Source organism: Dendropsophus ebraccatus, chromosome 1 (assembly GCF_027789765.1).
Source record: "Dendropsophus ebraccatus isolate aDenEbr1 chromosome 1, aDenEbr1.pat, whole genome shotgun sequence".
Taxonomy (NCBI): Eukaryota; Metazoa; Chordata; class Amphibia; order Anura; family Hylidae; genus Dendropsophus; species Dendropsophus ebraccatus.
The window spans coordinates 78,567,988-78,580,552 of NC_091454.1; the positions used below are offsets into that span (position 1 = coordinate 78,567,988).

General features: G+C 37.4%; 1 protein-coding gene across 1 annotated transcript in view; it reads left to right on the forward strand.

Moving 5' to 3' along the window:
* The window catches only part of LOC138783023 (dynein axonemal heavy chain 3-like), an 877,176-nt gene that overhangs the window by 731,949 nt on the left and 132,662 nt on the right, over nucleotides 1-12,565 (forward strand). The window contains exons 55-57 of the mRNA XM_069957145.1: nucleotides 2,435-2,605; nucleotides 2,773-2,880; nucleotides 9,172-9,336. Of these exons, the coding sequence (XP_069813246.1) occupies nucleotides 2,435-2,605; nucleotides 2,773-2,880; nucleotides 9,172-9,336 (444 nt within the window). The remainder of the gene's footprint in view (nucleotides 1-2,434; nucleotides 2,606-2,772; nucleotides 2,881-9,171; nucleotides 9,337-12,565) is intronic.

The following is a 12,565-nucleotide window of genomic DNA, read 5'->3' on the forward strand; positions in this document are numbered from 1 at the left end:
TTCTTTACATAAAAACAACATTGTGTGAACATAGCCTTTATGAGTGTAATTATCAAAATCATAATTTTTACCTCAAAATGGCATCTGTCCAATACGGCTGATAAAAGAAATGTTATGTGAACGTACCCTAAATATGAAAAGATGCAATAATACACTAACAACTTTGAAAGTTCAAACATAAACTTACATTGGTGTTATGTCACAACTGGCTTGGATACCACATTTTTCACCCAAAACTTTTAGAGTAATTTTAGCTCAGTTATTCAGTGGTTCCTGTACTGTGGCACTAGCCAGCAATGCTCCATGGACCGAGGTTAGATCTACAGTGCTACCCATAATTTAGTTTTCTGTACTTTGGGTGGTACTTTGGGTCGGTTGGTTATGAAAATGTTTGAATGTTTTAAAGTTTTGTGGATCATTGGTTTCTGTGGCTGAAGTAATTTTAAAGTAGCATGTACACACAAATCAGACAACTTACAAGATGGACATGGACATGTATTTTTACAAATACTACAATATTGATGGGCGCTTCTTTGTGCTTTGCATTAGTGTGCTTTGACTACTCCTCTAGCTTTGTAATGAAGATCTATATTTGTCTGTATTTATGTGCTCCCCCCCCATTATAAAAGAAGCAAATTAGAGGTGCCAAAACACCCGTCTAAGGCTATGATCACACTGCGTATCTTTCCGTCTGTAGTTCATACGCCACCGTACATGTGCGGCTGAAACTACGGGCGTGGGAAAAATCGACATGCGGCCGGATGCGTACAGAGCATGAACATACGCCCGTAGTAAAGTTATGCTTCCCTAGCTTGATTCGAAGCGATCTGAAACAGGTCATTTACTTGGAAATCTTCACCCAGCCCCGTAAACCACACAGAACCTTTTGGATCGAAAAATAAAGTTCAATTTGGCTGAAATAAGTACTCCGTACGGGACCGCAAGGAAATCCACGGCCGTGAGTTGGAACATTTCCGTCCTCAAACAATGGTCTTGTTCATTTTTCACGGCGCTGTATACGATCCGGCCGTAAGCTCATACGTAGTGTGCATTCTGCGGGCTTATATCGTATACTTTCAAGCAAACGCATCAACCTCAAAACTACGTGCGTATATTTGCGGTTCGCACTACAGACGGAAAGATACGCAGTGTGAACATAGCCTAACAGAGTTCAATTTTGTGTTTGAAGGAGGCACATTTGGGTTTTAACCCCCCCCCCCCCCCTTTCCTTCTGCTAGGCCTCATATTTATGCATGGATACCATTCTCTGGCCATGTTTTTCACATATCAATATCATAGACACACAAACCTTATTCATATAGTGGTGGTAACAGGCAGCAGACGTTATAGCACGTATGAGAGAACTAATTGTGTGCCTTTTGGTTTCTTTGATGATAAAAGTATGGTCACTTTAAAGCATACCTTTTACTAGCCAGCTTTACCGATCTGCATGCAGTCTCACCTGCCTCCAGAAGTAACTAAGGATACAACCATGCCCGATGAGTTTCCTTCACAAACCCTATTTAATCATAGGGTTATGTGGTTATCCATAGTTATCCGATCATCCGGCAGCAGCTAATTTGGTAAAGCTGGCTAATGACAGATACACTTTAACCTTAAGAACCTTTGGAAAATTGAATAACTGGACCAGTTATGCATAGGGTCATGGAGTGCGTCTGAAAGAAAGAAATAACTGAGGGAAGGTAGATGCTGTTAAATCAATCATCTGGATCTATGTGCCACCTTTAAACAATTTAGTATCATGATTCTTTTCACTAATATTACAAATTGGTTTTAGATGAGTAATTTAGCCCTAGATTTACTCACATTGTCACATTGACGTTGGAAGGGAATTCTTCCTCCAAATTTGAGGCAATTCATAACTGACTCCTATAGGTTCATTTGCCTTCCCCTGGATCAACACTATAGGATAATAGGCTGATCATGTCCATTTCAATCCTTTAAAAGCACATTACTTTTTGCCTTGCTTTTTGTGCTCAACGTTTTAGTTGGAAACGTTTGCTACACTGGACCCTGGAGAATTACTTGCTGAGTTATTTTTCCTAGGGTTTGTAATATCTAACTTCAAGAAAGGAATGAAAAGCAAGGTGTTTTATATCCAAGATGCCATGTTTAGATATGTGGAATAAGGGGTTTCTGACACACAGTAGGTATACTCAGATTGAGTGACAGGAAGATGCAGATGCAGTAACACGCTTCCTCTGCAGCCTTTTCTTTAAAATAAAAATAACTCAAAAAATCGAATTAACAGTAAAAAAAAAAAAAAAAAAAAAACTTTACAATATATACTTCTTGTGATCACTCACCAATAACATGCTTTCCAGACTGACTGGTTTTTCATAAAACATTACTGAAGCATGATTACTCCCCATTTTTTGCAGCTGTTAATTAGATTTATGGTTTCTTCTTACAGGAAGAATGTGAGCAGAAGCTGAGTGTTGCAATTCCTGCATTAAATGCTGCCATTGCGGCACTGGATACATTAAAAGCCAGTGACATCACTCTACTGAAAACCATGCAGAACCCCCCTTCTGGAGTACGCCTTCTGGAGTACGCCTGGAGTACTGCAATTTGCATTTTGAAGGTAAAGGTACCAATCAATGTATGCCTTAGTTTTTTATGATTATTGGAACATGGATTACAACAGGATGGACTTTTCTTTTTCAGTTGTTTGTTCTCCATTGAGTAGCTTTCGAGTTGTCTAGAATGTCCCTGTCCTATTGAAATTGCATGTGTTTATTTTATCCAAAGGGGATTAAACCAGAAAAGAAGACAGATCAAGCTGGGAAAGTTATTGATGATTTCTGGCCGTCTTCAAAAAAAATGTTAGGAGACATGAAGTTTTTGGATTCACTGAAGGTAGGCCCATATAGTTTCCTCTTTTAGTATATGTTTTTGTGTTTTGCTTTGTTTTTCTTTTCTGTATTTATTCTAATCATTTTTATTTTAAATAAAGGAGAAGTCCAGAATTTTTTTTTTAATCAAAGTATTGTATTGCCCCCCCAAAGTTATACAAATCATCAATATGCACTTATTATGGGAAATGCTTATAAAGTGCTTATTCTCCTGCACTTACTACTGCATCAAGGCTTCACTCATGGTTAAAATGGTGATGTCACGACCCGAGTCACAGAGCTGTGCGGGCTTTGGCTGCTGGAGAGGATGATGGCAGAGGGACACTGAGGGACACAGGGCACTGGAGAGACAATATTTTTCAGATTAAAGCGAATGTACCAGTACATTCTCTTCAAGATTTTCACATGGATAGAACAGCGTTGGTGCGGGGAAGCTGGTGCCGCAGTCCTTTTGTTGAACCGCGGCTTGTTCCCCCATACAACTTTGTTCTATTCCCGGGCACTGGGAAATCCCGCCTCTCTGTGATGCAGCTCCATTAGAATCTATTGAGGCGTCTCATAGAGGGGTGGGGGTTGCAAGTGTGAATTAAAGGGAATTTAACTGAGGATTTTCTGCCTTGGATGCCTGTATTGTGCATTTACTGTACTTAATCTAGTGACCAGACCAAGGACTGTGTACCCTACAGTGACAATTTCTTTTTTTTATCTGCTACTTACACATTTATTTTCCCAAACACTGAAATAAAAAAGTGTTAAAAAAGACTTTCTTTATAGAGTTTGTGAATGTAACATAATTCTACAATATCATCAGTTGTTTTCTTCAACGTAGTAAATATTTTTCCTGCTGTGTTATTTGTAGCAGCATTCGTCAACAGCATGAAAATGAACTAATATGAGAAATGAGAGTTCAAGATTTCCTGTTAACCTAATAACATGCCAGGTCTTATATTTCTACTCGTATACATAAGAGCTCGCCTCTATGCAAACCCATCTGTGAACAATGTAAAACTGTTTAAATGATCCAAAGTAAATAAATGAAAATAATAATTTGCTGGAATTTTTTAAAAATTGGATATATGTGGTTTCACTTTTTGGTTATTATATTTGTGGATGATGATTTATTTGTCAGTACATTCGAAAGTACAAAGGCCACACAATATGTATATTTATTTAACCCCTTTACTTTCTGCTTCATAGTAGTATATCATGGGTATCACAGCAATAACCATGCTAAAATAAACAGGATCAGAAATATCTCATATCTCAGCCATTTAATCTATATAATATTATAGTCAATGCTTACTGCTACATCTAAGTTATTAGATGGTGGGACTCTGTATCACTTTATGGGTGCACCCACATATGATTATGGGATGACAATGGGTTTCTATGGCAGCTGAGGGCTTAATAGTCATGCCATGTATCGAAGTTTTACACAGACATACATAATATGCTGCATAACAGAAGTATTGCTGTTTATCATATGAGCAACTAGTAGTTCACAGGTTTGATTACCTTACCAAAAATAAAAGGAAAACACCCCATCACATATTTTCTAAACATCTTCAACAACCCTTAATTCTGCATCTATAACTATACTGTAAGATGCTGTTAGTTATCCTGCACCGAGAATGCTAAATTAGTTGTTTGCACATCTTGCCTCTCAAAACAATAGAATAAAAAGTGATCAAAAAGTTGTATGTGCTGCAAATGGTACCAAATGGTCATCCTTCAAAAACAAGCTATCATGGACTAATAAATACCTAACCAATCTTTTATAGCTAGAGCCACAACAAACATGTCAAAATGCAAAAAAACATGTCTGCATCTTTACTTTGTGTGCAAAGGATCCACACTGAAAAATGGTCTATGAATTCCATAATAGGCTATGTTCACACAACAGGGTTTTTAGCTCTGTTTAAAATGACGTCCGTCATTTTGAGTATAAAACAACGGACGTCATTTAGCAGCCTTGCTTCCCCTTAGTGCAATGACTGGTATTCTAGTTTGAGATTACTAATTGCCCTTTGGGTATGGCTTAATTGAAAAGTCAATTGAATTTCATAGTAAAAACAGAGAAAGATTGGTGGAAAAAGAAAAACTGTGTGTGAACAACTAATAAAAAACATCCGCTGTTTGCAAAAGATGTCTGAAAATAATGATCATGTTCAATATTTTGACGTCCGTGACAAAACTGTCCGTTATTCAATACACTGTGTGCATTGGACGTCCGTCTTCCCATTGTCTTCAATGCATTGCCATTGCAGTCAGTTAAATCGCGGCAAAAACTGATGTTTTTTTAAATAACAAAATCGGGCGCCTTTTTCTCAATTTATGACATTGTGTGAACATAGCCATAACGTGTTTTCATAGTTATACATTTTGATATTGTTGTTTAACCTTGCAGGCATCACTTTATTTAGAAACACACCCTTTAATTTAGGGTATACTATGGGTATGGGAAATATTCAATAATGCATATATTTGTATTTCATGGTTTAGTTGATTTATCTTTTCTATGTTTTGTCTTCATCTTTTAGCGCATCTCTTACTTTCCAGTCTGTATTAGCACAAGTTTATTAGTTAAAAAGTAACTTCAGCTTTGCTACTACTACTTGCTCTAAATTTAAAATTTTTAGGTGTCTTTCATGACTTGATCCTTTGGCATTTTTTTTGTCTCTGTTGTGTCTTTCGGTTATATTTTACATTTCACTGTGGCTACTAATATTAGAAAAATAAAAGACAAAAAAATACTTCACAAGTTAATTTTAATGGTGTTAATAAAAAGGAGGTATGAGTAACAGCTTTGTACTGGATGGTAACTTGAGCTCTTTAGAAATCAAAGTTATTGCAATTAATACACACATATGACTTTAAGACTTCTTACTGTGAAGCATATTTCTTAAACACCCTGACATTATTTGCATTATTTAAGTTGATTGATTAAGTAAAATAAAGTTATTAAATCTCCTAATTATGATATAGGGTAGTCTGTAAAATATTGTACACACCAGGAGCTGGCAACCATGGTGAAGCTGTCTGTGCATTATATTTGACTGTCTTTTACTCCCCACATTCAACCCCTTTCATATTATGGTCACCTGCATCTAAAAAAAAAAAACATCTTTAGGTATGTTTACATGTACAGGATCTGCAGCAGATTTGATGGCGCAGATTTCAATCTGCAGCAGAACTGCAGCAGATCTGATGGCCCCGATTAAATTGAGAGAAAATTTGCAACTTTAAATCTGCTGCAGATCCTGTATGTGTAAATGCACCCTTAGGCTAAATTCACAAAATGTAAAAATAGGGGCAAATAATGGCCATTGTTGTAACATTGTTGACATTGTTATTAATGTTCACGATCATTAATAATGGCCGATATTATGCAACAATGACCGTTATTTGCCCTTATTTTCTTATTATTCTAAACTCCAAGCACTTAGGACCCTATTACTTTGAGCAATGATGTGTCAAATCAGGCCGATGTGCAGATTATCACTTTGTGTAATAAAGACGGTCAGCTGATGAAACGATTTACTTATTGTTGTTGTTTATTCCAGCCTAAAAATCATCGGCCACTGACCTTGCATTGCTATAAACTATAACACCTTGAGGGGGATAGTTTCCAAAATCACCTTTTAGGAGATTCTTTAATTAGTTAATGTCAGACATCTGCAATTGTGGGTCACTTTAGTGTAAACCACCACATTTAGGCCTTAAATGGAAATAAGGCTCCTGAATCCTGATTTATGTCTAGGCAAATCATCAGATTGCCATTGTTTTACTGTGGAACAAGTTATGCATAAAATATTGGGCACTGAAATGGAAATATATATATATATATATATATATATATAATTGCATGCATATATATATATATATATATATATATATATAATTTACTGTGGGGCATCCACTGCATACTAATATTTGCATATATATTTGCATATATATATAATTTACTGTGGGGCTTCCACTGCATACTAATATTTGGAAAACACCAAATATGTTGGATCAAATGATCGCTTTATCCACAGGTGTATACCTTGAGTAGTTTAAAAATTGGTTCACTTTTAGGATGTTTCCAACTCTACTGGTACAGCAGGGGCTGTACTAATGTTACATGGACCCCAAAATCATGGACCTGCAAAATCTGCTCTTAAAATGTTAAAAGGCCCTCTTTCTCTTCTGGGTCTTGTCATGTCTACTGTACTGTAGTTTATAAGCACATATGAGGTGCTGCTGACACATCTATGCAAATCATGCTTCTGATTTTTACATTTTCTTGAAAATTTTAAGTCTTAAAAGAATGTTTACCAATTGATGCCACCATAAAGCAACCACTATAAAAGCAACCACTGATTATCTCTACCAATTCATTGTGCAATTGCGTTGGCCTAGAAAATCAATTTGTGTAGGACCACCTTTTGTTGTACCAGGATATTTTAAATGCCTTAATTTGCGACACAGGTATAGGCTATGTTCACACACTGCCATTTTGTGGCCATCTTTTTGGATGGCTGTCCTATTGACAGAGAGTAGTTTTTTTTATAAAAGAGGGTAGTTTTTGACAATGACGGTCACAAATAATGTTCATGCTCATTATTTGCTATCCAAAAAAAACACTGTCATTTCAACCTTGCCATAACGTGTAAAATAACAATATGTTAATATCTAAAGTAGTTTAGGTAGATCATAGCTAGCTTTGATGTCTTAGTATAATCCCAAGTGTAATGGACTCTTTGTATTGTATGTTTTTACCATCACATAAAACTCTAGTTGCTTTATTCTTGTCTAGACTACTACTGTTTTCTTACATTTTTTTCCCAACAAATCTTTTTCCAACTGTAAGAAGATAGATAGTTTTTTCTCTCAAGCATTGGATTTGTAGAATAAATTTTATGGCTTCTCTTTCAGTCAGCAGAGTTTGTAAGATGAAAGAGTGTAGGGGTTTGCTATATCTTTTTCTTATCTTTTAGGTGACATCTTGTCTTTCTTTTACTTAAACATCAATGCTCTCTAACTCTTTTCACTCCAACACTTTGCTTCAAACCTGAATTTTTTAAGCTTTGGGAGAATATGACAGGCGGAATAATGTCAAACCATTCCAGGGACTGCTTAATATTTTAGCATGTTTACTTATGTAGTGCGTTTTTCTCCTCATATCAGTTTAGTTAACGAGCCAAAATATTTGATGCTTGATCTTGTATATTATCTCTGATCAAGGCACTATTTCCAAGAACTTTCATCTGTAAAAAACAACAAAAAAATTGTTTAACTAAATTTTTTTCACTGACAAATGATAAATTTAGATCAAAAGGGTTTTTTTCAAGGGAGAACTTCGGCGAAAAGTAAAAATGGAGAGCTGGCAGAGGGGTCAAAACATAATAAAGTCATACTCACCCATCTCCATTCCCCCACAGTGCATTGTCACCAACTTAATCTCAACCTCAGGTCTTCAGTTTCTCCCAGCTTCCTGTGTCGTCACGACCCAGCAGGAAGTACAAGCTCAATCAGTCAGTGACTAAAGAGATGTTCTGCCTCTGTTACTAACCGGATGGTCCGACATTTCTGAGCTGAGTCGTGACGCCCCAAGCCTGGGAGTTACAGGAGGTCAGCATGGTCTGTGAGCAGTCACATACAGCAGTAGTAAGGTACATAGGTATCAGGTAGCTGTGCTGTGTTTTATGGTGATGGAAGATGAAGGGGAAGCCTTGATATACCTTTCAGAAACATGGTGGATCATCTTTATCAGGCACACTTGTTCAGCTTGCATGTACTAAGCCCAGGCCTTCTCAAGCTCTCTCTCCTGTTCATAACATTTCCTAAACTCAGCTCCACTTCTTGTGTTCTGTCCTAATCTATCTGTTACTAGCAACCAGCTGTTACTAGTTCCCCTAACAATTAGAAATTATATCACCACATTCAATCTCCAGGCTGTAGTTTATTATCACTGCAATACACAGTAGCTCAAGGAAGAATGTGACCAGTAAATAGGATCCATACAACAGTATATTAGGTCACAGTTATAGGGAAGGATTATATAAATTTCCTTAGAAGCTGAAATAAACTTCATTAGGAAATATTTCAGAATGCTCCCAGACAGAAGAAAGCTGAATAGTTATCGTTGTATAGCTGGAAATCAGTACATAATAGCATCAACAGTTTTATGCATAAGTTTTATCTAAAGAGATTATATTTCACACCACTTGTTCTAAATCTGACATTTCTCTCCTTGTATTATGAAAACTCGGAGAATTTGACATTAATTACGGTTTTTTTTGTTTTCTAGGAATTTGATAAAGACAATATTCCGCCAAAGGTTATTGCCCAGATAAGAAGAGATTTTATCAGCAATCCGGAATTCCAGCCAGCTGTCATTAAGAATGTCTCTTCAGCCTGTGAAGGGCTTTGTAGCTGGGTCAGGGCCATTGAAGTCTATGACAAGGTTGCCAAGGTAACAACTGTGTCCTAAGATTCTTCGTAGGCATCAAACTTTCATCTCTTTAAATTTGTATAGGCAAAGCATGGTGAGATGAATGTTAATACAATATAGGGACAGCTTGGTTGGTTTCGGTTTATTTATACATATAGGCTTGGATAATTGCATTGTGATAGTGTACATTGATTAGCCATAACATTAAAACCACTTACGTATATCATTGTGGAGGTCTCCATCGTTTTGCCATAACAGCTTGCACAGGACCTCTGGAGGTCTCCTGTGGTATCTGGAACCAATACATTAGCAAAAGATCCTTTAAGTTATGAGGCAGAGCCTCCATATATGAGATTTTTCCAGTACACCACACAGATGTTTGATCACATAAAGGTCTGGGGAATTTGCGGACCAAGTCAACCCTTTGAACTCTTTCTAACCAGTTCTGAACATTTTTTGCAGTGTGGTAGAACATATTACCTGGTACACGTCTATGTAACATCCATATGAATGCCAGAACCCAAAGTTCCCCTGCAAAATATTGCCCAGACCACATAATTTTCCACAACTTATCTTCTCCCCATGGTGCTGCCATATGACACTTCATAACCCTCACAATGTACTATGTTCAGACGACTCCACCATAACCAGCAGTAACTTTTCCAGCAGTTTGTGCTGCAGTAGCTCTTCTTTGGGATTGGAGCAATGGGCTAGCCTTTACTCCCCACGTACATCAATGACCTATGGGTGCCCATAGCCTGTCAATGGTTCATGGAATGTCATACTGCATACCAGGAACACCCCACAGGTCCAGGAGATATCACAATTCAGCCCTTGTCAAAGTTGCACAGGTCCTTCCACATGCTCATTTTTCCTGATTCTAACACATCAAGTTTAGTAATGGGCTGATGCTTAAAGTACTCCAGCAAAAAAAAAAAAAAACTTTCAAATCAACTGGTGCCAGAGATTTGATATTTCATTCATTAATGATCATTCATTGATAGCTACTGTAGGGAATATCAATATTATTCACTGTCAAAGGCTTTAATGTTATGGCTGCTTTAAATGTAGAGATCTGATACATGCAAGCTATATTCATATACAGCAATGGTGTGTTAATAATAGTTTGCCTTCTTGTGCCTAACCTTAGCTTGTGTTACAATAAATGCAGGTACAGCGGGGTTAATAAAATATATGCAGCATTGTGTGTAGGTGCCAACATAATGTATGGTTATGTTCCCAGGGGATCCTTTCTGCTATCTTGCTGGCAAACTTCTTTTGTTTGTTGCCTGAAGGATGACAGTTTGATTACTACGATCCCTGGCTGAAAGCAGATCTCTCATTGGTGTGTCAATCTTTGTTGATTATCCGTCACAGGGTATAAGCCTTCATTTTAGTGTTGTCCATATATTGCAGGCTTTTTAATATCTTCATCAGAGCTGTTTCATGCCTGTCTTTTATTATTTTCATTCATTGAGAATGACTTCACAACAAAGGGCCAGGGCTGCTTCAAGCTTGAAGGTCACAATAAGTTCATTCAAAGCATAAAATACCAAAATGCCTAAGTACGACACAGAAGAGGAAAGCAGTGTGCCAGTCTAAAGACTAGTTTGTAGCCTGTGTATAAAAACACAAAATGATGCACATCTGTGATGGAATATAGTGCACAGTACTGAACTGTGCCAGCCTTTATCTTGTTTTAATCACTGCCACTTTTTCTATAGAAAAGCAGAGGTAAATGTAAGTGGATAAGCCAAATATAATGCATTTGCAAAGTATATTGGACTGCTGTGTAAAATAGCATTATACAGCTTTACAGCTTTATTTACATAAACTGAAAGGCCATTGGGGGGGCTGGAGAGAGAACAATGTACAATGTACATGTAAAGCAGTGAGTAAAGTGATACAGATAGAAAATACAATTTATATCATAGATTTTATGATAAAAAGGTTTTCCTTCTACATTCTACAATAAGTGAATATAAACATGCCTGGGATAAATATATATCTATCCTAAGAAAGTAAGAAAGAAGACACTAATAGGGCAGACTAGATCGACCAGGTGGGATTTTCCTGCTGACAATCTTCTATGTTTCTATGTCTTGAATGTTGGACGTTTAACAGTAAAATATTACCTGCGATTTTTTTTAAACCACAATGTCTTCCGAAGAACAAACACATTTGTATCATGATTATCATTAAAGTGTTAGGCCATGTTCACACGGGTCATGGAGCGTCCGGTCTCTGAAAAGATCATCCCAGCCGGTACTGCGGTACAGGCCGGATGATCTTTCGGCCTGCATCAGTGCGCGCCCTCAACCGGAGGGCGCCGGCGCCGGAGCCGCTTGCTTCATAGTGTGAACTGACTGAGCTTTCTGCGGTCACTAATCAATGAATAGCGGCTGCAAAAAACTGACATGTCAATTATTTGCGGCGCCGTTAGGGGTCCCGGACCGTATACTATGTGTATACGCTCCAGCCGGGACCCCATAGACAGCAAGCCAACTTATTTTTTTGTATTAACTACGGCCGTTGTTGCAATCAGCAGAAATACGAAAAAATACATTGTGTGAACATAGCCTTACTCTGGGTAAAAAATGGAAAAAAAAAGTTAGATCAACTGGAGTCAGAAAGTTATACAGATTTCTAAAACACTTCTACTTAAAAAAAAAAAAACCTTAAAAGACAACTTCAGCAGTACAAAAAAGAAAAAAGAAAACAGACACACACACACACACACACACACACATTTTATACTCACCATCACTCCAGTGACAATTGCCACTAGAAATTTCCACTGGCCAAGTCCTCGTCACCACCAGCCGGCATCTTCGGAACCGGCGTCTTCGGAACTCTCTCACTTCCAGGTTCCAGTGAAATGAATAGGAGAGAAAAGGCTGCTAGTGCGCATGCACACTGGTTGGAGCATACCACATGGCTTGCTTAGCCCAAGTGGCTTTTTTCTCTCCCATTCACTTCACTGGAAGACACCAAGGAGAAGATCAGGCACGCCCCCCGCTCTGACGACATTTGGGGGGGTGAGGGCCATATAGCTTATTAACATACATTACAAAGTTATATAACTTTGTAATGTGTGTTAAATAAGCTAAAAACACAACATTTATCCTAACAGTGATAATGTTATTACATTGTATAGACAGACTGAAATCTTTTGTTTGGTTTTCATCATATAAGAAAAACATATTACGTTAAGACTATGTTATTGCTACTTCTGGAGTATGATATCCAT